Here is a 23,359-nt window from a genome sequence, read left to right on the forward strand (position 1 = left end):
TTGGGAGATTGTTATGAAAGTCTAGTCAGGGAATTCATTGTCAACATTCCCTCTGACATAACAAACAGAAAGAGTGATGAGTATCAGAAAGTGTTTGTTAGAGGAAAATGTATTAGATTCTCCCCTGCTGTAATCAACAAATACCTGGGCAGAACAACTGAAGGAGTGGTGGATATTGCTGTTTCTGAGCATCAAATTGCCAAGGAAATCACTGCCAAGCAAGTCCAGCATTGGCCAAAGAAAGGGAAGCTTTCTGCAGGGAAGCTAAGTGTGAAGTATGCAATCCTGCATAGGATTGGCACTGCCAACTGGGTACCCACCAATCATACTTCCACTGTTGCCACAGGTTTGGGAAAATTTCTGTATGCTGTTGGAACCAAGTCCAAATTTAATTTTGGAAACTATATTTTTGATCAAACTATTAAGCATTCAGAATCTTTTGCTGTCAAATTACCCATTGCCTTCCCAACTGTATTGTGTGGCATTATGTTGAGTCAACATCCCAATATTTTAAACAACATTGACTCTGTGAAGAAGAGAGAATCTCCTCTATCCCTGCATTACAAACTGTTTGAGGGGACACATGTCCCAGACATTGTCTCGACATCAGGGAAAGCTGCTGCTTCAGGTGCTGTGTCCAAGGATGATTTGATTGCTGAACTCAAGGACACATGCAAGGTGTTGGAGGCAACCATCAAAGCCAACACAGAGAAGAAAATGGAGCTGGAACGCCTGATCAAAAGACTCTCAGACAATGGCGTTGATGATGGAGAAGCAGCTGAGGAAGAAGAAGATGCAGCAGAGGATACAGAATCAGATGATGATGATTCTGATGCCACCCCATGACCATCAGACCTTTATTTTTTTTGCTTTTTACTCTTACTAGCTATTGGGGCATGTCCCTTTGCACAATTGATTGTTATTGGTCTGTAATATTTGCCAAATTCTGTCTAAAAAGGGGGAGTAGTAGGATATTATGCATGATTTATGATTTTGAGGGGGAGTAGTATTTATACTGCTGCTGCTGATGATGATTGATGTAAGCTACTGAAACTAGTAGCTGATAGAAGATGCTGCAGTGAACTGCTGCCTAGCAGAATATTCACTTCACAGCAGTAAGAGCATGGAGACAGGGGGAGCAGAAAGCTGATGTCACGTGAGATGTCTTGACATCCTGGAAAAGACTTGTAGATTTGCAACTTGCAGAATTTTGCTGTCACCACTACATATACTGTTGTGCTTGATTACTCTGATAATGAAAGTTGCTGATCCCACTTGCATGACTGCTCGTACCTGCTCAGGAAGTGTCTAAGTATGTTTTAGACAAAATTTGCCAAAGGGGGAGATTGTTAGTGCCTAGCTTTACTGAGTTTTAAAAGATTGGCTAAAATTTTGTTAAAACATAAGCACTTAGACAATGAAGGAAAGCTGGAGTTGCTGCACATGATGTCTAACATTATGTCAAGGAATCAGATCGGGCTGCACAATGCACAAGGCAAGATAAAATGTCAAATGAAGAATTGAAGCTGCAGGATCCACGATGTCGGATACAATGTCCAGGACATCCTGCCCGAAAATACTGGACACATAAATCTGTTATATCTTTAACAGATTAATGTGCAGTCAGCAACAGATTAGGCGCTCTATCTTTAGGAACGAATTAAAAGATAATTAAAGTTTGAATTACAAACTTGAATAGTTTCGTTCAGGGATTAGAGATTGAAGATAAAAACTAAAAGATAAAACTTTATCTTTTAGATCTTTAAGTGCAGATTTTTCAGGAGAATGATAGATCTTATCCAGCGCAAGTTGTTGCAGCCCAGATACGTACACTGCTATATAAACATGAAGGCTGCACGAGTTTTCCATCAAGTCAGAGATTGAAGAGTTATTTTGTGAGTTTTGTGACTTGAGTGTTTTGTGAGCCACCTTGATGTTACCCTAACATCAAGTGTTGGACCTGAGTGTGTAGAGTTGATCTCTATTGTTCAGAGAGCAATCTCTGGTGTGTCTTTGATTTGTTTGTAAACACGGGTGAGTGATTGAGAGGGAGTGAGAGGGGCTCTCATATCTAAGAGTGGCTCTTAGGTAGAAGTTGCATGGGTAGTGGTTAGGTGAGAAGGTTGTATACAGTGGCTGTTAGATCTTCGAACTAATACTATTTTAGTGGATTTCCTCCCTGGCTTGGTAGCCCCCAGATGTAGGTGACGTTGCACCGAACTGGGTTAACAATCCTCTTGTGTTATTTACTTGTTTAATCTGTTCATACTGTCATATACAATCTGCATGTTCTGAAGCGCGATGTCGTGACATCCTGTACGACATCTGTCCTCAGTATCAGAATTTCAGCAAGGAAACATGACTTATGTCTAAGAATCTAAATTTTAGTTTTGAAAGTGGAAAGGCATGAAAATTAGGACATGCTTGAGAGGGTTTTTTACTAGAATTTGGCTGCCCCATGAGGGATACTTTGCATCTAGGTAGCATGGAAAATACCTTTCAATGGTATGTATATATGTGTGTGAATGTAGGTAGCATGGAAAATACCTTTCAATGGTGTGTATATATGTGAATATATGGTATAAAATGCCTTGCAAAGTGTGAATGAGTAGCAAAAAATGCCTTTCAATATATGTGTATTTGAGGATAAGTAGCATTAGGAGCCTTTTAGAAAATGTACCCATGTCAAAAAAAATGGCCCGAGGACGCTTCCTAAATGAATATATGATGGCATAGAATTTCCTTTTCAAATGCAAATACGTGCATGACGTAATTAGCTTTCCAATGTCCATATAAATAAATGTGAGTGAAACAACAAAATTTTGTATGTTAAATACTTCAAATATGTGTAAGTAGTTTGTGATAGCAAATATTTAGGATGTGGATAGGTGTAATTTTGACACAAGGCCTTGAGCACGAGAATGCGTATTCTTTTCAAAGATGTATAAATGTGTGGTAACTAGAATGTGTTGGATGTCCTTGTATGTTGATGTAAGTAATAGGATATTTCACACATACGCATGTTCATAAATGTGTTACATTAAATATGTGCATGAGTTCGTTCTAAATCGGAAAGATTAGCATGTCATTTTTGTGTTAAAATAAGTATTTTCTTGTAGACTAACTTTCCAACTCTCTGTCTTCACAGGAAATGGCTCCGAGGAAGCTTTCCTCGAAGAGATCTAGGAAGGACGCCGCGGCCGCAGGGACTAGTGCTGCTCCCGAGTTCGATAGCCATCATTTCAGGAGCGCTGAGCACCAGCAGCGTTTCGAAGCCATCAAGGGATGGTCCTTCCACCGAGAGAGACGCGTCCAGCTCAGGGACGACGAGTACACAGATTTCTAGGAGGAGATAGCTCGCCGGAGTTGGACATCATTGGTCACTCCCATGGCCAAGTTTGATCCGGATATAGTTCTCGAGTTTTATGCCAATGCTTGGCCTACAGAGGAGGGAGTACGGGACCTCCGGTCATGGGTAAGGTGCCAGTGGATACCTTTTGATGCAGACGCCCTCAGTCAATTCCTGGGATACCCGCTAGTATTGGAGGAGGGCTAGGAGTGCGAATACGGTCAGAGGAGGAACCGGGCCGATGGATTTGATGAGGAGGCCATCGCTCAGCTGCTATGCATACCAGGTCAGGATTTTGCCCGGACCGGTGCCGGGAGAAGGGTGCGAATCATGCGCACCAACATGACTACCTTGACCCAGACATGGATGATGTTGCTGCTCAGCAACATCCTGCCCAGCGATCATAATTCCGACCTCCCTCTACCGAAGTGTCAGTTGGTGTATGCCATCCTGACACGGATGAGCATTGATGTGGCTCAGTTGATCGCTGATGCCATCTATTTATTTGCAGGTATGCCACCTACCAAGCACCCTCTAGACCCAGATAAGTCTAACAGGGCCCTGGGTTTTCCAGCATTGATCACGAGTCTCTGCCAATCGTTCGGGGTTCCTGTCACACCTAGTAACGTGATTCGACCGCCGATCACCCGGGCTTTCATAGAGAAGTATTGCACGCCCAGACAGGCGTAGGGTGGCGACCCGCAGGCCCCAGACGCACCGCCACCACCCCCTCAGGCTGACCCAGCTGGGTCATTTGACATGGAGCGGTATTTACGGCATTTGGTTCGCCAACCACAGGGGGCACGTGCAGACCCATGACTGCCTCTACCAGTTCAGCCATAGCCTACAGAGCCAGGGTTTCGCTCCTTTTCCATGCCCTACTCCGGATCAGTTCAGGGTAGAGGTCACATGGCCCGGAGATTGGCCCGAGGCCCAGGCAGGGGAGGCGCCCGCAGAGGCTCCCGGCAATGCAGATGAGGCCCGCATGGACGAGGAGATGATCGATTTGCTCGATTTCTTGGGAGGGAGCGGAGCCACATGACCGGGAGATCCCTAGATCCATATTCTCTTTTTATGTTTCCTCTTTTATCTTTTACATATCATTTTATTTTTGTATAACTGAGGGACTAACGTTTGTTTCGTTTTGATTGACTCTTGTTTTGTGCATGCATGTCATTTGAACTGTTACGTTAGTGCTTACTTCGTTGTTGTCAATAGTGATTGTTGAAATTCCGTAACCGTGTAGAGTTTTTCATTTAGGAACGTCGTCCTAAAAATAAAATGAACCAAAAATCATGATAAAAAGAAAGAAGCATTGTGAGTAAATGTCATGTATATAAAGAAAAGAAAAAGGTTTTTGTTTATATATATGTAAAAGGAAAGTGTGTATAAAAGGATTTTGTGTGTGTAAACAATGTGTGAAAAAAATTCTTGTGTGTGTGAACGACGAGTGTATATAAAGAAACTTCTGTATAAACTACGGGTGTGTGTGGGAAAAAACGAAAAAAAGAAATCTTTGAACATGAATAGGGTTTGTATATATACCGTGTGACATAAAGAAAAAGAGTTCTAATGCGTATACAGAAAAAGTTCGTCATGTATAGGAATGAAAGTGTACAAAGAAAAGTTTTCTCGTAAATGGCAATGGATGTATAGTTTTTGTGAACATAAAAATGAAACAAAAAGAAAAAGAAAGGAAGACCTCGAAGGTCGACATGTTATAGTCGTAGGAAGCATAAATCATTCGTAGAGAGCAAACGTATCTTTTGGAAACAAGGGACTGACGCTAAGAGTTTATTTTCCTGAATGGCCGAGATAAGAATGGATGGTTTCATTGAACCGATGAAAGAACATAATTTGGAAACGTTGGGTCTGTTTGTGCAAATCCCCAACCGTGTAGTATCACAATGCCATAAACTAGATGCTTCAGTGCCCCCCTAGCTGTAGCCATGACTAATTTTGCACGTTGTTTCCAAATCATCATTGTTACGCATGCCTTGTGGAAATGATATGGAAGTTTAGCCCGAGACCGACACCTTGACACACAAATTTGTTTTGCCCCAGATATCAAGATCGGGCTCCCACGATAAAAGATCCCATTGAGACGCAACCTTAGACTACTTTGAACCTTGGCCTATAAAAAGAATCCTCATCCTTTCCCCCGAAGCAAAGGACAGCAGAATCTACTCAAGGGAGAGCAAATAGAATGCTAAAACCGGATTTCCCAAAGAAAGGAATGGAGAAGGAGAAATGAAAAGAAAGAAAAGGAAGAAATGAAAAGGAAGAAAAGGAAAAAATGAAAAGAAAGGAAAAGAAGGATTCCCGATCAAAGATCGGAAGAAAGTAAAAAGGAAAAGATCGGAGGAAAACAGAGTAATTCCCGATCAATGAAGGAAAGAACAGAAGATCTTCAGACCAGATAAATTTTCGGCAAGGTGAATGACTGCCGGCAAAGGAAAACCCATTTTTTTGGTGGTTCTTCCTTTGGGATTGCCATTCAAATTCATTCTCGACTGGCGATATCCCGTCCCACTTAAACAAAGAGAAAATACCGAAACACCCAGTTTCATCTCCAAAAAACACTACCCTCGAGAAAATCCTATTGATCCGTGATCGTACGTGTGATCTTTTGGTTCGATAGGAAATCGTGTGCAAAATAAAGTTATGGTGCAGTTATGGTTTAGATTAGGGTAAAACACTTGCCTGTGTGAGTTTTTATACACTATGAGTGATTTATTCCCAGTTTCAGTTTGACCCGATGTTTCCCCTGAATGTACATTTAAAAGCTAAATGTTGACATCCTGCCCTTCATTTTCGGTTACAAGGAAGATTACCTTTGGCATGGGTATATTGTTTCTCTAAGATATGGTGATCTCGTGAATGATTTATTTTTCTTTGCAAAAAAGCATGTTTCCCCTTTGTAGGTAGAAAAACCCAGTGGACCATTCGGTCCTGCCAACAAATTTTATTCGGAGCCCCATGAATTGATTGTCATTCATGCATCCTCCACCAACGAGTCTGGAGCCCCGCGAATTGATTGCCTAGCGCTGTTCGCCTATCCTCCATTCTCCACTTTTATTCGGAGCCCCATGAATTGATTGTCATTCATGCATCCTCCACCAACGAGTCTGGAGCCCCGCGAATTGATTGCCTAACGCTGTTCGCCTATCCTCCATTCTCCACATCTTATTCGGAGCCCCGTGAATTGATTGCCATTCATGCATCCTCCACCATCAAGTCTGGAGCCCCGAGAATTGATTGCCTAGCGTTGTTCGCTAATCCTCCACCCTCGAAACCTTGTTTGAAGACCCATGAATTGATTGCCTAGCGCTGTTCATGCGTCCTCCACCATCAGGTGCGGAGCCTCCGGTGACTGGGAAATGTGGTTTTTGTTATTTTCCAGATCGGTTCCTTCGCCAAACATGTGTATATATGTATATTATGTTATTGGTGTTTTTGTTGTTTGTGTTTTGTTTTGTGCAAAAAAAAATAAGAAGAAGAGGAGACGGAAAGATGGGAGTCGTCATAGACTAATCACAGAAAGGGCGAAGGTGGACGAAATTAGTGTTTTATCTTTGGTTTCCTCTTATCTCCTATAAAAGGTAAGTAAAGAGGGGCAACTGTCATACCCTAATTTCGTCCGGGGACTATTACTTGATGGCATACAACCTTTGATTGACCACTTCGAGGTACTTGGCACCCTTTGTTGCACAATATGTGAAGTCCTGAGACGTGCCGGAAATCAAAAGGAAGCGTGGTTACGCAATCCGTGAAATTCCGTAATGTGACGGAAACCAAAAGGAAGTATTGTTACGCAATCCGTGAGTTTCCGTATCTTTCTCGAAAGCTAAAAAAGAGTAATTACATGATCCGTAAGGTTCCGTAACCTTACAGAAAGAAAATAAGTATCGTTACGAAATTCGTAAAGTTTCGTAACGTTACGGAAAAAGAATCACCAAAAAAAGTAAAGCGGGTGTATTTAGTAAAAAAGGGGTGCAAATAGCAACCAGGCCCACTTGGGCCTTCCAGATTCTTCCTCCAGAAGGCGGTTGCTTCTGGAGGAAGCAACCTGGCTCACCTGGGCGAGCTGGGTGGCAAGCTCCTCCCCTATTTTGCTATAAATAGGGGGAGGAGTGAAGAGGAAAGGGGTTCAGCCTTCTTGGCACTTCGTATTCACTTGAAATTGCTGAGGAAAATTGTTTCCGTGAAGAAAATCCAAGCCGAGGCACTTCCGTAACGTTTCCCTAACGTTTCCGTGCGTAATTACGCGAAGATTTTCAACCGTTCTTCGACATTCATCGTTCGTTCTTCGTTTTCCTTCGGTCTTCAACCGGTAAGTACCCCAAACCGAGCTTTTCAATTCATTCTATGTACCCGTGGTGGTCCCCATTTGTTTCGTGTACTTTTATTCTCGTTTTCATCTACTTTTCGTACCCCCTTTTGACGTGCTTCAGTCATTTATTTAAGTCATTTCTCGCCTAATCAAAAAATAAAATAAATTTCCACTGATCATTTGATTTGTAATATCCGTTAATTCCTGCTAAAATGAAATCCGACTCTTCGGTCGTGCCGTAACCACGTTGGAAATAAAAAAAAGGTAAAATAATAATATAATAATCAAAAAATACCTTTTAGTAAAATAAAGCGAAAAAATCAATCGGACGTTTCTCTTTGGGATTTCTCTTTCTTAATTGAATTGACTAATAACTAAAGTGAAACTAAGGCTAAAATCAACCCGCAAACTCAAGCTCGTCCACAAAAAATCACTAAAAAAGGATTTGAAAGTTTATTATCTCAGTTTTTCTTACCAAGTAAATGGATCATTTTTAAGGTCCAACGCCTTAAAATGATCACCTTCCAAGTAAAAAGAATCACTTGATTCACCCTTAAAAAAGAACTACGTAGGTCTGATTTTTTCTTCGATGGAGGGTACGTAGGAGCAAGAGCCCCGCTTTTGTCGACCTCAAAAAATAAAAAGAAATAAAATTTAAGGTAACACAATTTCCACAATTCTAAAAAATAAGGCTGTTGTCCTTTGATACAAACGTGAGAGGTGCTAATACCTTCCTCAAGCGTAAATACAACTCCCGAACTTGGAATATTCTTTATGACCGGTTTCCTTCGGTTTTTCCGACGTTTTCCACAAATAAACGTTGGTGGCGACTCCGTGCATCTTTCCTCCTATGGAAAGCGCACTCGTGAGTCTCACCTCGCTCGCCCGCAAAAGGGCATGTTGCGACACACACAATGGGAAGCTTCCTTGAGAAGCAAGGAAGGTAGCTTCCTAGGGAAGCAAGGAAGAAAGCTTCCTTGAGAAGCTAAAGGGGGGCTACTCACACCCCTCCGATAGCTAAGCTCACCCCCATGCCAAAATACATGAAAATACAAAAAAGTTTCTACTACAAAGACTAGTCAAAATGCCCTGAAATACAAGGTTAAAACCCTATACTACTAGGGTACCATCAATTTGTAGGGTACCCTACAAATCTAAAATTAGGCAAAATACAAGGCCTAAAAGAAGGAAAACCTATTCTAATATTTATAAAGAAAATGATGGAAGCTTGCTTGTGGGGCTTCTATGGAGGCTGGATCTTTGAGCTTCAATGGGGTCCTTTAATGGTGATTTTCCACCATGGAGATGCAGCGGAAGACAAAGGAAAAGAGGTGAGAGGAGGCGCCATCCATTAAGGAATAAGCCATGGAAGAAGGAGCTTCACCACCAAGATGAGCCTTGGATAAGAAGCTTGGAGATGATGCTTCAATGGAGGAAAAGAAAGAGAGAAGGGGGGAGCACGAAATTGAAGGAATAAAAGAGGGAGAGAAGTGGAACTTTGAAGTGTGTCTCATAAGACTTTCATTCATCAAAGTTACAACAAGTGTTACACATGCTTCTATTTATAGACTAGGTAGCTTCCTCGAGAAGCTTTCTTGAGAAAACTTCCTTGAGAAGCTTCTTTGAGAAAACTTCCTTGAGAAGCTAGAGCTTAGCTACACACACCCCTCTCATAACTAAGCTCACCTCCTTGAGAAGCTTCCTTAAGAAGATTCCTTAAGAAGCTAGAGCTTAGCTACACATACCTCTCTAATAGCTAAGCTCACCTCCTTGAGATGAGAAGCTAGAGCTTAGCTACACACCCCCTATAATAGCTAAGCTCACCCCCATGACAAAAAACATGAAAATAACAAAAAAAAGTCCTTATTACAAAGACAACTCAAAATGCCCCGAAATACAAGGCTAAAACCCTATACTACTAGAATGGCCAAAATACAAGGCCTAGACGAAGGAATAACCTATTCTAATATTTACAAAGATAAGCGGGCTCATACTTAGCCCATGGGCTCGAAATCTACCCTAAGGCTCATGAGAACCCTAGGGCCTTTCCTTGGATCTCTAGCCCAATCTACTTGGAGTCTTCTAGCCAATGCCCTTGCGGGGTAGGATTGCATCATTCCCTCCACCTTGGAAAGGATTTGACCTCAAATCCCGAGTTTCATCATACTCTGGGCTCCTTCCCTCAACACCTGTAAAAAGAACAAAAACACATGTATTAGTGGTGTTTGGTATGTTGAAGTAAGGTAAGATCTGAAAACCCATTTCCTGGGCATCTTCCCATGAAGGAACATGGTTTCTCACCAACTCAATGAGTGGTGCTACAAGTATAGAAAAATATGGGACAAACCTTTTGTAAAAGTTTGTTAAGTCATGGAAGCCCCAAATTTTTCTTATACTTGGTGGAGTGAGCCACTCAGGAATGACCTTTATTCTCTTAGGGTTCATGGGAACCCGTTGATCACTATTTGAAAAATTAAGAAAAGTAACGCAATAAAACATACCTTTTTCTGTATTTTCATATTGATTATTCCTACCAAAAAGTATGACAAACCTAAGGTGTCCCATATGAGTACCTAAGTTTGTATTGAAACTAAAAATAAGAACAAACCTACCTAATGGGTCCCTATGTACACACACCATGAAGATGTTAGGTGTACGAGTGACTTTACAAAAGAGGGTTGCACCACTCAAAACATTCATCATACCACCTATTTTAGGGACTTGGTGCCTAATAATACCTATTTTGGGCACCAAAAAAGCACAAGGATTTAAGCTCTTGCGAACCAAACCCTAATCCAACAACTTCTTTACTTGAGGAATAAACTCAAGCCCAAGAGGTGTGGCAATGCTAGCAAGTGTCTTTTTACAAAAGAGAAAATGTGGAGGTTGTCTAAGAGGGAAAGTTTCTTTAATGTTTGTCTTTATTGTAAAATGAGTTTCCTTCTTAGCTAACCTCTTGGAGGAGACACTTACCTCCTTACACTTCTCTTTAACTACTAATGGTTGTCCATCTTCTTGGGGGTAGATTTCTTCACTAGATTCTTCCCCTTTTGCTTCTTCACTTTCACTAGAGGAAGGTGAAGTAGTAGCCTCATCTTGGCTACTATAAATGTCTTGGTCCCTCATAATCATGGTTTTTGTGGTGGGGCATTGAGAAGTAATGTGTCCTCTTCCAAGACATTTAAAGCACTTTATAGAGCTAGTTTTCTCTTGCATACTAGCCTTAGGGGCTTGCTTTTCTATTGCCTTCCCCTTATCATCTTTGGGCTTAGAAGGTGTCACCCCTAAGATGCCTTGACCTTGGTTTTTCTTTGGATAAGAGTGAGAGCCATAAGATTTTGAAGTAGACTTCTTTTTAAGTTGTTGCTCTACCCTTATTTCCCAATCTAAGTTAGCCTCTACATTGTCCTTCCCATGGAAGTATGAGAGGTTAATGTTAGCCTCTTGAGGCTTTCTTTCCTTTTCTTTTCTATGGGAGTGAGGTCTAAGATGTGACCTATGCCTTTCTTCGTAATAGTCACGAAGTTCTTCACTTAGGCTCTTGCAAGAGTTATGACTACTATAGGAGGCATATTTTTCTCTTTTCATTTCTTTCATTATTTTTCTTCTTTCTTCCTCTCTTATTTTCTTTCTTTCATCTTGACTTATTTCTTCCACTCTTTTTTTTCCTTTTTCTTTTCTCTCTTGTTTTTCTTTCCATAACTTGAGGGAACTCAACTCATCTAAGATTCTAGATAAAGGGTCTTTATGACTAGTACCCTCGCCATTAACACTAGATGAATGATGACTCATGTTGGTTCCTAAGTTGTGGTTCTTTCTTATTGGAGGTTTGAAAACAAAAGGTAAAAGAAACTATGGTTGAAACTAGCCAAATAAACACTAAAAGAGGTGTGAAAGATAAGGTAAAAAAACTAATTGGTAAAATGCAAGCTATCTAGGCGGTTTGACAATGGAAGGTAAAAGAAATAAGCTATGAAAGTAAGCAAGAAATGTAAACTAGGTGAATCCTAAGAGTGTTTGGATGACCACATTCAAGGTTCCCAACAAAACACTCACTATCCTAAGTAAAAATTGCCTAAAATTATTACACGCAAATGGAAGTTTGGTAACCTATGGAGGCTCCCAACACACTTCCAATGAAAGGCCTTTTTGTTACAAAAACTTGAAAGCAATGAAGGTAAGTAAATTGCAAATTACAAAATTACAAAACGGTCCTTAATTTTGGTGGTTGTTCTCTCTTTGGTGATTCACTCAATTTGGAGTGCTTCTTAGTCCAATAAGCTCTTAAGGCGGTTGGCCCCTTGCTTCTAGACTCAAATTCTTCAAGGGATGGCACCAATCCTCCTTCCAATTCCCTATATGGCAACCCACAAACAAGGAAACAAAGAGACAAGCAATAAACAAAGACCAAAAAATATGAAATGAAAGCTAAACCAATGGAGTTTTAACAAGACAATTTTTCAAGGATTATTCAACAATTAAAGCAATGAAAAGGACATAGAAGCAAGCTAGGACTCAAAGAGAAACTTAGAATGGCTCTAGAGTAGAGTAAAAAAAACTGAAAAAAAAAAGACTCAACAAAACTCTAGCTTTGGCACTTGTCTTCACACTAATTTTGAATTGAAATTTCCAATTATAGAATAAATTTTGAGCCAAAACAACAAGCACCCTTCCTTTTCACCTTTTTTTTCTGGATACTGATTTTCCTGCCAACTTGTGCGATTTTTCGTATTTTTTCCTTTTATCCAAATCACTTTTTTATTTTTTTATAACTTTTTTCCAGATGTCTAGAAAATTCAGTAAAAATTTCAGCTCAAAATTCGAAGTAACCAATTCTCAGTAATTTTTACAAGTTTGTATGTCCAAGCTGCCAGCACCAGCGATTTGTTTCTTTAAGCATGGTATATTGATTGCCTTGGGCTTACTTTCAACCTTCCTATGTATGTTGAACTCACTAGGATTGTTTACCACAGTTTTCGGAGTTCAATATTCACTTAGGATCAACATTTCAGCCAGCAATTCAATCACCAAAACTCAAATTCACAATAGACACAATCATAAAGAAACCTAAAAGTTCAAGAAAAGGTTCACAATCAAAGACTCTCTAAGAATTTTGCATGAACATGTTAAGGACTAATTAACATGAAAGATTTGACTCAAATAAAATAATAGGCTAAAAGAATTTCATACACTCATGAACAAATGAGTTAGACAAAGAAACAAGAAAATAAAATTCAGCAAAACATAAGAAATCTTATGTGACAAGTTTCATGACTAGACATGACTTCTATGACAAAACTACAATAGGTGAACAAGTCACTCTAGATTTTTGAGGTTTTCTTCTACTTTAATATTTTTGTAAGAATTTTATGGTTTAGGTTTCAGCCAAAAAAAATAACAAGACAAAACTCAAAGGAACCTAAACTCAACACAATCCATGGTTCAAGAACAAGAACAAGAAATTTGAACCATAGAAAATCAAATCTAACTTCTATAGCAAGTTTAATCGGTGGAAACTCTAAAGAATCATGTTAACAACATTTAGAACAAGACATGTGAGGAGATACATGGAGAAAAATGAAGAAACAAAAATGGAAGAGAAGGTAAAGAAAAAAAATTAATGGAGGTTTAAGGAGCACCTACTTGAAGCTCTTGTGCTCTGATTACCACTTGATGGAAGCTTGCTTGTGGGGCTTCTATGGAGGCTGGATCTTTGAGCTTCAATGGGGTCCTTTAATGGTGATTTTCCACCATGGAGATGCAGCGGAAGACAAAGGAAAAGAGGTGAGAGGAGGCGCCATCCATTAAGGAATAAGCCATGGAAGAAGGAGCTTCACCACCAAGATGAGCCTTGGATAAGAAGCTTGGAGATGATGCTTCAATGGAGGAAAAGAAAGAGAGAAGGGGGGAGCACGAAATTGAAGGAATAAAAGAGGGAGAGAAGTGGAACTTTGAAGTGTGTCTCATAAGACTTTCATTCATCAAAGTTACAACAAGTGTTACACATGCTTCTATTTATAGACTAGGTAGCTTCCTCGAGAAGCTTTCTTGAGAAAACTTCCTTGAGAAGCTTCCCTTAAATTGTGGAAAGAAAAACAAGAGAGAAAATAAAAAGGAAAAAAAAGAATGTAAGAAATAAGTCAATATGAAAGAGAGAAAATAAGAGAGGAAGAAAGAAGAAAAATAATGAAAGAAATGACAAGAGAAAAGCATGCCTCCTATAGTATTCATGACTCTTGCAATAGTTTAAGTGAAGAACTTAGCAACTATTATGGAGGGTGGCATTGGTCACATACTAAAAATCACTCCAAAAGAAGAGAAAAGGATAGAAGGCCTCAAGAGGTTAACATTAGCCTCCCATATTTCCATGGAAAAGATAATGTTGAGGCCTACCAAGATTGGGAAATGAAGGTTGAACAACTCTTTGCTTGCCATCATATTAGTGAAGAGAGAAAAGTTCCATAGGCTACCCTTAGCTTTCAAGGTTATGCTCTCTATTGGTGGACTTTCCTTGTTAGGGAAAGAAAGATTCATGGGGATCCTCCAGTACAATATTGGAATGATCTTAAGAGTGCCCTTAAGAAGAGGCATATTCCCTCCTACTATGAAAAGGAGCTTATGGACAAGCTCCAAAGGCTTAGACAAGGGAGTATGAGTGTTGAATAATATAGACAACAAATGGAACTACTCTTTTTAAGAGCTGGACTTAGGGAGGAAGAAAGAACAAGCATAGCTAGGCTCATTAGTGGGCTTAATATGGAAGTGAGGGACAAGGTTAAACTCCTTCCATATAGGGACCTAGATGAGCTAGTCCAACTTTGTATAAGAGTGGAGCAACAACTTAAAAGAAATCCTATAAGAATGTAATTAGTATTTACACTTAGAAAAGGTTAAACTCCTTTAATTGATTTTGTCAACTTAGAAAAGTTTGCTGACCATCCTTGTCTTGCTATTCAACACAATCAAGATAATAACACCTGTGAGAATATAGTTAGTATTTACACTTCAACTTCTCATGTGTCTAATTCTGATAATGTCATCCCCTTGCTTGATCTTGAGGCATATGCTCGAGTGGTCCAAGACATAAAGCTCTTGGGTAAATTTTGGTGTGACCTGGTTGAAGAAGAGTAGGACTCTGATTCAGCCTCTAGGGAAGTTGAATGCTTTGCTACAAACGATCCCACTTTCAAACCTGTGATTTCCAAGTCGAAGAAGAAAAGGCTTAAACAGAAGAATAATCAAGTCAAATCTAGAACTTCTTACAACACCTATAATAGGGCAGGATCCTTATCAATTTCTTTTTTATATGAATATCTTATTCTGGAACATTAGAGGGCTTGCAAACCCTAATTCCCAAAATGTGCTTTGTCTTACCCATAATCCCAACTTTTTGTTTCTTGTAGAGCCTTGGGTAGATTAACAATAAAATAGTCCTTTTTGGAAAAGCATTAAGCTTATGCCTTTTGTTGTGAATGACAGAGGTCTTCCTCTGCCCAACCTTTGGGGTCTTTGCAAGGAACATTTGCATTTTGCAACCAGTTGTCTTACATTCATCATCTCAATTTATCTCTTTGTAGTTCTAAAAGGATAATCAAACCCTCTTCATTGTTGCGGTGTATGCCTCGATTAAGTTATTTTCTACAGCCAACATAATATTAATGTTGATGTCATCGCACATAAAGCAACTTATTAATGATGGTCAAATTCATTTGTGTAAAGACAAGTATTACAAGAAAGGGGATTGAGTTGTGATTTTAGAAATTTTTTAAATCTTTTTTCACAAGACAAAGTTATCGTCCAATAAAGCTTTGAAAGCATATAACAAGTTTTCACATATAGATAGGCAATTGATAATAATAGATTTTGTAAAAAATATTTCTTTTCACAACAAAATCAAATTCAAACCCTAAGTCAATTAGCATAAAGTATATTGAGATATAAGATGCATGAATTTATATTGGTTCGTCTCAACCACTGAAGCTACGTTTAGTTCTTGACAAATCATCAAGTTCCACTAACTTCAACAAGTTACAAGTATTATTTACTGTCAATTTTAACTCTTATAGTCCAAACTTATCATCATGCTTAAAAATCTAGTATTATATTATTTTTTCTACCAAGCCACTACTAATTCTAAACAAACAAGAAGGATAGTGTTAGTTTGGCTCACTAGATTTACCACTTAAGCACTAATCTTTTCTCTCATGATAATCAAAGTGTTTTGAAAGCCTTGTAACTTTACAAAATATACAAAAAGAGCTTGAGAAGAAGGAATCAGAGATTTCAAAATTTTTGCATGTAGGTTAGTAACTTCAACTCTTCAAAGTTTCTTGTATTATACGCCTTATTCAACAAGTGTTTGTTGTCTCTAAACAATAGGATATCTTCACTTGAGGCTTGTTTTTAAAGAAGTGTCCATTAAGCATCCTATCCATGCTAGGAAACCACTCTCTTTAGCTTTCTTGAAGAATACTTCCGCAGAAAACCATGTGCTTTTGGTCAGAGCAGTCATGTCACAACAATCATAGCAAACGCGTCTTTTCATATTGTTTGAACTTGGAAGCGTTGAATGTTCTTATCCCTCTTAGGACTTCAACAGACCCAAGGAAGAATGTTTTCAAGACATTTCCTGCAAAATGAATCTAAGAACAGAGTATTAGATGAAGTCTTAAATGTTGATGCAATCCTACCCCGCAAGGACATTGGATAGAAGACTCCAAGTAGATTGGGCCAAAGATGCAAGAGAAGGCCCTAGGGTTCTTATGAGCCTTAGGGTAGATTTCGGGCCCATGGGCTAAGTACGAGCCCACTTATCTTTGTACATATTAGAATAAGGTTTCATTAATTCTGGGTCTTGTATTCAGGGCTCCATAATGTAGGTAGGGTACCCTAGAAATATAGGGATTTTCAGCCCTAGTATTTTATGGCACCTAGACTAGTTTTTGTATTAGGGGTAGTTTTGTAATTTCACATGCACTAAGTGAATATATGATGTGTGTGGTTGGAAATAAATTTAATTGAATTGGTAGAAGCCCAGTCCAATTAAATTTTAGAGGGGGAGGTGAGCATTTGCTTACTACACCTCATTGCCACATCATATAGTCACACTTTGCGCATGTCCTTCATGCTTTACATGCCTCATGACACCTAAGCATACTTAGTGGAGAATCTTGGACTTGATCTTGAATTTAGTGGGCTGAACCATGGCTAAAATTCACTAATCATAATTAGTGAAATTTTGGCTCTAAAGTTTGGCTCCACAAATTCAATTTCAAATTCAAGTGAAATTTGAATAGAAATTCAAATTTCCCTCCAATTTTGTGTGACACTTAGGCTATAAATAGAGGCCTTGTGTGTGCATTTTTTTCAACTTTGATCATTTAAATATTAACTTCAGATTTCAGAGCTCTTTTAGAGCATAAAATTTCGTGCTCTTCTCTCCCTCTCCCTTCATTCATCTCCTTCTTCCTCCAAGCTCTTATCCATGGCCTCCTATGGTGGTGAGCTTCTTCTAGACTCATCTTCTCCTTGAAGTGGCGTATCCTCTCTCTCTTCCTTCTCCATTCCGCCGCCATTCATCTTCCAAGAAGCAAAGAAATCCATTGATGAAGAAGATCCTAGGCCTACAAGCTCCAATGGAGCTTACATCAAATGTTGCCTCAGATGATAGCATATGTCTTTGTTTGATCTTTTAGACATTATACAATGTTTTTGGTCTGATTTGCATATATAACGCAACTTTTAATCTTTCTATTTATTTCTACCTAATCAAAATAATTAAGAGTATTGATTCATCTTATGACTTAACAAAATGTATTTAAATAGTTGTAAAAAATGTAAATCATACCAATAGTTGTATATTATTTTTTTGGTAACTTTTTTTATATATAGAAAAGGAAATGAAAAGAGAGAAGCAATAATGGCATAAATGAACTTTTTAAAATAATGGTTTGTTAATTACTTTAATTTATAAATGTTGAATTAGTTCAAACATCTATGGTATAAGTTGACTATCACCATTATATATAAAAGTTAAATCTGCACTTTTTATTTTTTGTATGTTAAATTATTTTTAAATGAAAAATTAAATCTTATATGTTAATAAACATGACATTATATAAATATAAAAAGTTGTAAAAATATTTTCATTTGCCTAATAAATTTTATTAATTTTAAAAGTTAATAATAAATAATCTATCCGTATATCATAATTTGAATATTTACTTTTACTCTTTCCACTCTTCTAATATTCAGTTTTATATTTTTCTAATTCTATTGTTACAACATACAAATAGCAGAATGAGATAAATTTTAAAACTTCAAAATTTTATTTATATTTAAAGTATTTTTATTATAAATATATTTTTATCTTTTGAAAGTTGTAAAAATAATTTCTATGATTTTTAAATTTAATTAGGTCATATTAATTTTTATAAGTATGTTATCATCTTTAAAATTAAATTAAATTATATTTTATTCTAGATTCTATTAAATTCCATTTTCTTTAAATCAGCATTAATATAAGGCTAAATATAATTTTTGATCCATTATGTTTTAGTATTTTTTCACTTATCTGCATTAAGTTTTAAAAATTTCTTTTGGTCTTTTATGTTTTCAAAAGTATCATTTTGGTACATTAAATTTTAAAATTCTCATTTTAATTTTTTATGTTTTTAAAAATTTTATTTTGACCTTTATGTTTTTGAAAATTTCATTTTGATACATTAAGTTTTAAAAATTTCATTTTTGATTTTTTATGTTTTTGAAAATTTCATTTTGATCCTATATGTTTTCTACTGCCAAGACCATAAGGCCAATGAGGCCTTTGCCTTTGGCCCCCAAGAATTTCATTTTTTTGTCAATTTAAATTGTTAATTGGTAGATTTTGTTAAGATATGATCCATTATATATATATATATATATATATATATATATATATATTAATAAGACTACAAAATCTTAAGTTATGAATGTAATGGTTATCATAAATTATTTCAAAAAGTTAAAGAAAATTATTTTATATCTATTTTAGATTCAACCTCTCCTTTACTTAAAAAATCAATTGAAATTAGTACAAAATTTAAATTTAATGAGCGAGTCTATGGTTGATATATAAAAAATATATTTTTGACGAAAAATGTTGATTGTAAGATCACACATTTAGCTAAAAATTTATTTCATGTTGATATTTTGCATACATAGATTAATTAAAATATTTAATTGAGAGTCAATTTTAAATTTAAATAATATTTAAAATATGAAATTACAATTTATTTTTAAGAAGAATTAACTAAGTGTATCAAATAAAAATTTGAAGTAAATTTGGTCTCATAATCTCTAGACATGGCCCTGATGTTTTTGAAGGTTTCATTTTGATCTTTTATTTTGATTTTTGTGAGCAAACGTTAGACATGTTATGTTAATTCTTAAATAATTAATTTACAATAATGAGGCTAAAAATCGAAGCAAGCCCTAAAATCACCATCACTTTGTCAGATTGGAAGCTTCTCATCTTATCACCGTTGAGACCCAACGTTTCTAATCTATGTTGATTTTGGATCACAATTTGGCTATGGGGTAACACAATGGTGTTGTTTGATGGATGAATGTTGCATATCTTATTTATTGGTTGATGATGATTGTAGTACTAAGAATGTTGTAGATCTTAGTGGACAATAATTATATTATTTATGTTATAATGATTATGGAGTTTGTAAGAGAAAATGACACAAGGTAGGAAAGCATGTGATTGAATGCATTGTAAAAAGATAGTAATAATTTTTAGTTGTTATTATTTTAAATTAATTATTTTAAAATTTAAAGGTAAGAGCATATTAACTTTTGCTAACAGAGATTAAAAGAAATAATGATAAAAAAAAACTTTTAAAATTTAATATTCTAAAATGAATCAACAAACATAATCAACCAAGTGACATTTAGTTTTATATAACTATATTATTATTTTAAATTTAAAAAAAAATAATAAAATACATTTCATTTGTATAATTTAAATATTTACCCATAGAAATTAAAATATAATGGTTTTATTTTATTTTATAACTCATTCAATCCAAATTGAAATATTCCTAAAAATTTCCCCTCACCCTTCTCATTTCTTATCCATCCACCTTATTATATTTCCCAGGGGAACCAAACCTGTGGCTTCCATCTCTCAAAAGCTCAACAACCACATGCCATGGCAACATCGTCAATGTGTATGAGCTTCAACCTGGCAACAGCATTCAAGGGTCTCTCTTTATCTTCTTCTTCATCGTTCTTCGGTGGAAGTAGTGGTTCTCTCCGCGCGGGTCCTGCCTCGGTGGTGTCGCTGCCCCGGCGCTGCCCGCTGACCATAGAGAACGCGCACAAGAAGGGGGCGGGCAGCACCAAGAACGGCCGCGACTCGCAGGGCAAGCGCCTCGGAGTCAAGATTTACGGCGACCAGGTCGCCAAGCCCGGCTCCATCATCGTTCGCCAGCGCGGAACCAAGGTGCCTCCCTCCTTCTCTCCCTCCCTTACTCTCTTCTCTTTCACTTTTTCCGAGGATTCGAAACGTGTTGTTCTGATTCACGTCTTTTTTTAATGTTAGTTGTTAGATTGTTAATTTTTGTTAGCCGGGAATTCAAACCCTCGAATTCTCTCTCCTTCCCTTCTCCCTTCTCCTTCACCACCGAGCCAACCTTATATCTTCGTGTTGTAATTCACGTTAGTTGATGGTGGTTTTTTCTTTACTAAATGAAATGCTTGCGGTCTTAGTAGGCCCCTGTTTGTATGTAGTTCTCGGCAAGCACTTGTAAGAATTGAAATTGAGAAGGTAAATCCAACTTGTGAACTTAACTTTGCTAGAAATGAAATGTGTGGTGGTCTTACTTACCCCTTCAAAGCACTTATAAGAGAAGATGAGAAAGTAATATGAATTTAACTGGTAACTTATGCAATTTACTTTGAAAGAAGCTCTTGTTAAGAGTAGTTAGTTTGTTAAGAGTTGATAGAGTTTGTTGTCTCTAATGAGTTCTATAAATAGCACTGATACTCTCTATCACTTTATGGTTCTCCTCTTCTCTACTTTCAACTCTATGACATTTGGTCTTATCAAGTTGGAGTAACTTGCATCCAATCTCAATTTCCTGATAGCTCTCTTATCTAATTTCTCTAAACCTTGAGATGCATAAGTTGATTTTAACTTACAATAGAAGTTCAATTCATTTTTACTTGTTTTTTTTTTTTTTTTCATTGGTGAGTGTTTATTGAGAAGTTTATTCAAACAAGACCTTATAGGGTCTCTGTCGATAAGTTTGATGATTTGCAATATGAATTGCCCTGTTGCGTGTTAAAGGCAAGCTTGTTTTAAGGTATATGATGATATTATTGCATTTATTATGACTAGGAATGAATGTCATTTTTGAAAAGGATGAAACTCAGATTCAACAAGTTAGGTGTTTGTGGTGGCATTCTCTACACAAAATTGAAATTTCACCTTAGTAACCTATTTAATCTTTACTGTAAACATTTCTTATTGTTGAGTTGAAATTATGATTCTGATTAGGGAAGGAAATCTAAAGTACTTGACAAACTACATTTGTGTTTTTTTAGGTTACAAAGGTGAAATTCTAATTCTGATTGGAGAACAAAATCAAAAGTACTCAAGAAACTGCATCTATGTTTTGTCCTTTTCAAAAGAGCAAAACTTAAGTACCGATTCTTAGATGCTTTTAGTGCACATATGTGGTCAAAATTGGCAATTTGCTTATAGGTAATATGAACAATAAAGGTGGATGTTAGTTATAGAGGTAAAATTCTAATTTAATTGGAGGGTAATACTGAAAGAACCCAAGGTATCGTGCCTAGGTTTTATTTGTGGTAGAAAGAAATAGGTATGGTAGTCAATTGTTGGGTTACAGATTAACAGTTTGAGTGGCCTTCTGTTTTGAATTTTTAAACGGTGAAGGGAGCTTGATATTTTGCACATGGTGATGGATTAAGGATTAGCTTTTCTTGCTTTTGTGATTTGTTTATTGTACTTTTTATTGAAATTGTGAAATAAAATATCACCACTGAATTAGTGCCTAGGAATAAAAATTTGACATGAATGTGCATTGGCAAGCACATCTGATGATCAATGTTTACTTTAGTGCACTACGCATTGGCTAGAAAATGAATACAAAAAGAACAAAGAATGAATAGGGTCTTCTGACTAGCTAAGTTGCATTGTACAATCAACAATATTGCAGTAGTTTCTTTTGATGGCTGCTTAATATGGTAGAGCCATGCCTTAACTTTTATAGAACACTTTACACACTAGAACTTCCTAATGTCAGTTTTATATTGAGTGTTATATAGCTATTGAGGAAGTAATGGTGATCTCATAGGTGAAGTCTATAATCAATCTATTCAGTGGCAGAGCTAGAGGAGAATATTTTTTTCGGGGAGGTCATGCTTGAGAAACGAAAAACAATAAAAAGTTATCTTCTATTAACTTAAACCTTTAAAAAAGGGGGCTAAACTTTTATTAACTATTAACTATTATGCCTTTGTCACAACAGTTTCTTTATACATGCTGCCTAATTCATAGTGCCATTCCTACTGTTTTCTATGTTCTGATAATTTTTCTCTGCCAACCTGAAGTTTCATGCAGGAAAGAATGTGGGGCTTGGCAAAGACTATACCATTTTCTCCTTGATTGATGGAGTTGTAAAATTTGAGAAATATGGACCTGACAGGAAAAAGGTTAAATTCATTTTCTTACAACTAGATGATATGTGTCCTATAACCCTAGAAAATTCAAATTAATGAGCTATGCAAGTTATTTTAATACAGGTGAGTGTTTATCCTCGAGAAGTACAGCCTGAGAACCCCAACAGCTATAGAGCAAGGAAGAGAGAGTACTTCAGGGTGAGGCGTGAACGAAAAAAAGCTAGACAAGAAGGAGCAATACTTAAATCCCAACTCGTGCTGGCTTCCGCTGATGATGCAGCAATCACTAATCCAATGTGTTGACTCTTATTCAATCGCCTAAATGTGTAAAATACCCCGCTCCCAATTTTTTGCTTTTGTGTACCTGTAAAACCTTTAGCATTGTTTTGAGTTTTATTGAAGTAGCAATGTACCATTAGTCATTACGTGCAATCTGAATCAAAATATTGCTTGATAAATTCCATCAGCCATTTTAGTTTAGTGAAGAAGATCCCTTATGTATTTACTCTGAGTCATGATGAGAGACTTGTTAGGTAAATATTTGATCTCAATGCCCAAGAAATAGTCTAGAAGACCTAGCTGTTTAAGGGAAAATCTTGAGTTAAGCTAATTAGTTAGCTGCTGGATGAGAGAGGGAGAGCTGCTAGTAATTATTATATCATCCACATACACTAGAAGAAAAAAGTATGCATTTTATGTTTTTAAATGAAGATAGACAAATCACATTTAGTGGCTGAAAAACCAAATTGAAAGAGAGTGGATTTAAGTTTGTCAAACCTGTGCCTCGATGCTTGCTTTAAGCCATAGATGGCTTTGTTTAGCTTGCAAATAAGGGATTTGTCTGAATTTTCAAAACCTAATTGTTTGCTCATGTACACTTTCTTTCAACAATCCAGTTAGGAAAGCATTGTTCACATCTAGTTGAAACATGTCCCAGGTGTTAGTAACTGCAAGAGTAATAATGAGATTAATAGTTATAGGCT

General features: G+C 37.0%; 1 protein-coding gene across 2 annotated transcripts; it reads left to right on the forward strand.

The window, feature by feature from the left end:
• Nucleotides 1-19,782: 19,782 nt before the first annotated feature.
• On the forward strand, nt 19,783-22,877 carry LOC114409527 (50S ribosomal protein L27, chloroplastic-like). Of its 2 annotated transcripts, XM_028373012.1 has the most exons (4): nt 19,783-20,172; nt 21,276-21,284; nt 22,308-22,409; nt 22,500-22,877. In XM_028373012.1, exons 1-4 carry the CDS (start codon nt 19,879-19,881, stop codon nt 22,677-22,679), a joined length of 585 nt encoding a protein of 194 aa, XP_028228813.1. In that variant the 5' UTR covers nt 19,783-19,878; the 3' UTR covers nt 22,680-22,877. The 2 variants fall into 2 exon arrangements, with proteins under 2 accessions (XP_028228813.1, XP_028228814.1); XM_028373013.1 differs by lacking the exon at nt 21,276-21,284 and having other exon boundaries at nt 19,786-20,172.
• Nucleotides 22,878-23,359: the final 482 nt, after the last annotated feature.

Source organism: Glycine soja, chromosome 4 (assembly GCF_004193775.1).
Source record: "Glycine soja cultivar W05 chromosome 4, ASM419377v2, whole genome shotgun sequence".
NCBI lineage: Eukaryota > Viridiplantae > Streptophyta > Magnoliopsida > Fabales > Fabaceae > Glycine > Glycine soja.

What these genes read in the sequence shown, in the direction of transcription:
- LOC114409527 (XM_028373012.1), top strand. Translation starts at nt 19,879, where the DNA reads ATGGCAACATCGTCAATGTGTATGAGCTTCAACCTGGCAACAGCATTC. An exon ending in ATGGACCTGACAGGAAAAAG is followed by an intron (nt 22,410 to 22,499) that starts GTTAAATTCATT and finishes ATTTTAATACAG; the next exon opens with GTGAGTGTTTATCCTCGAGA.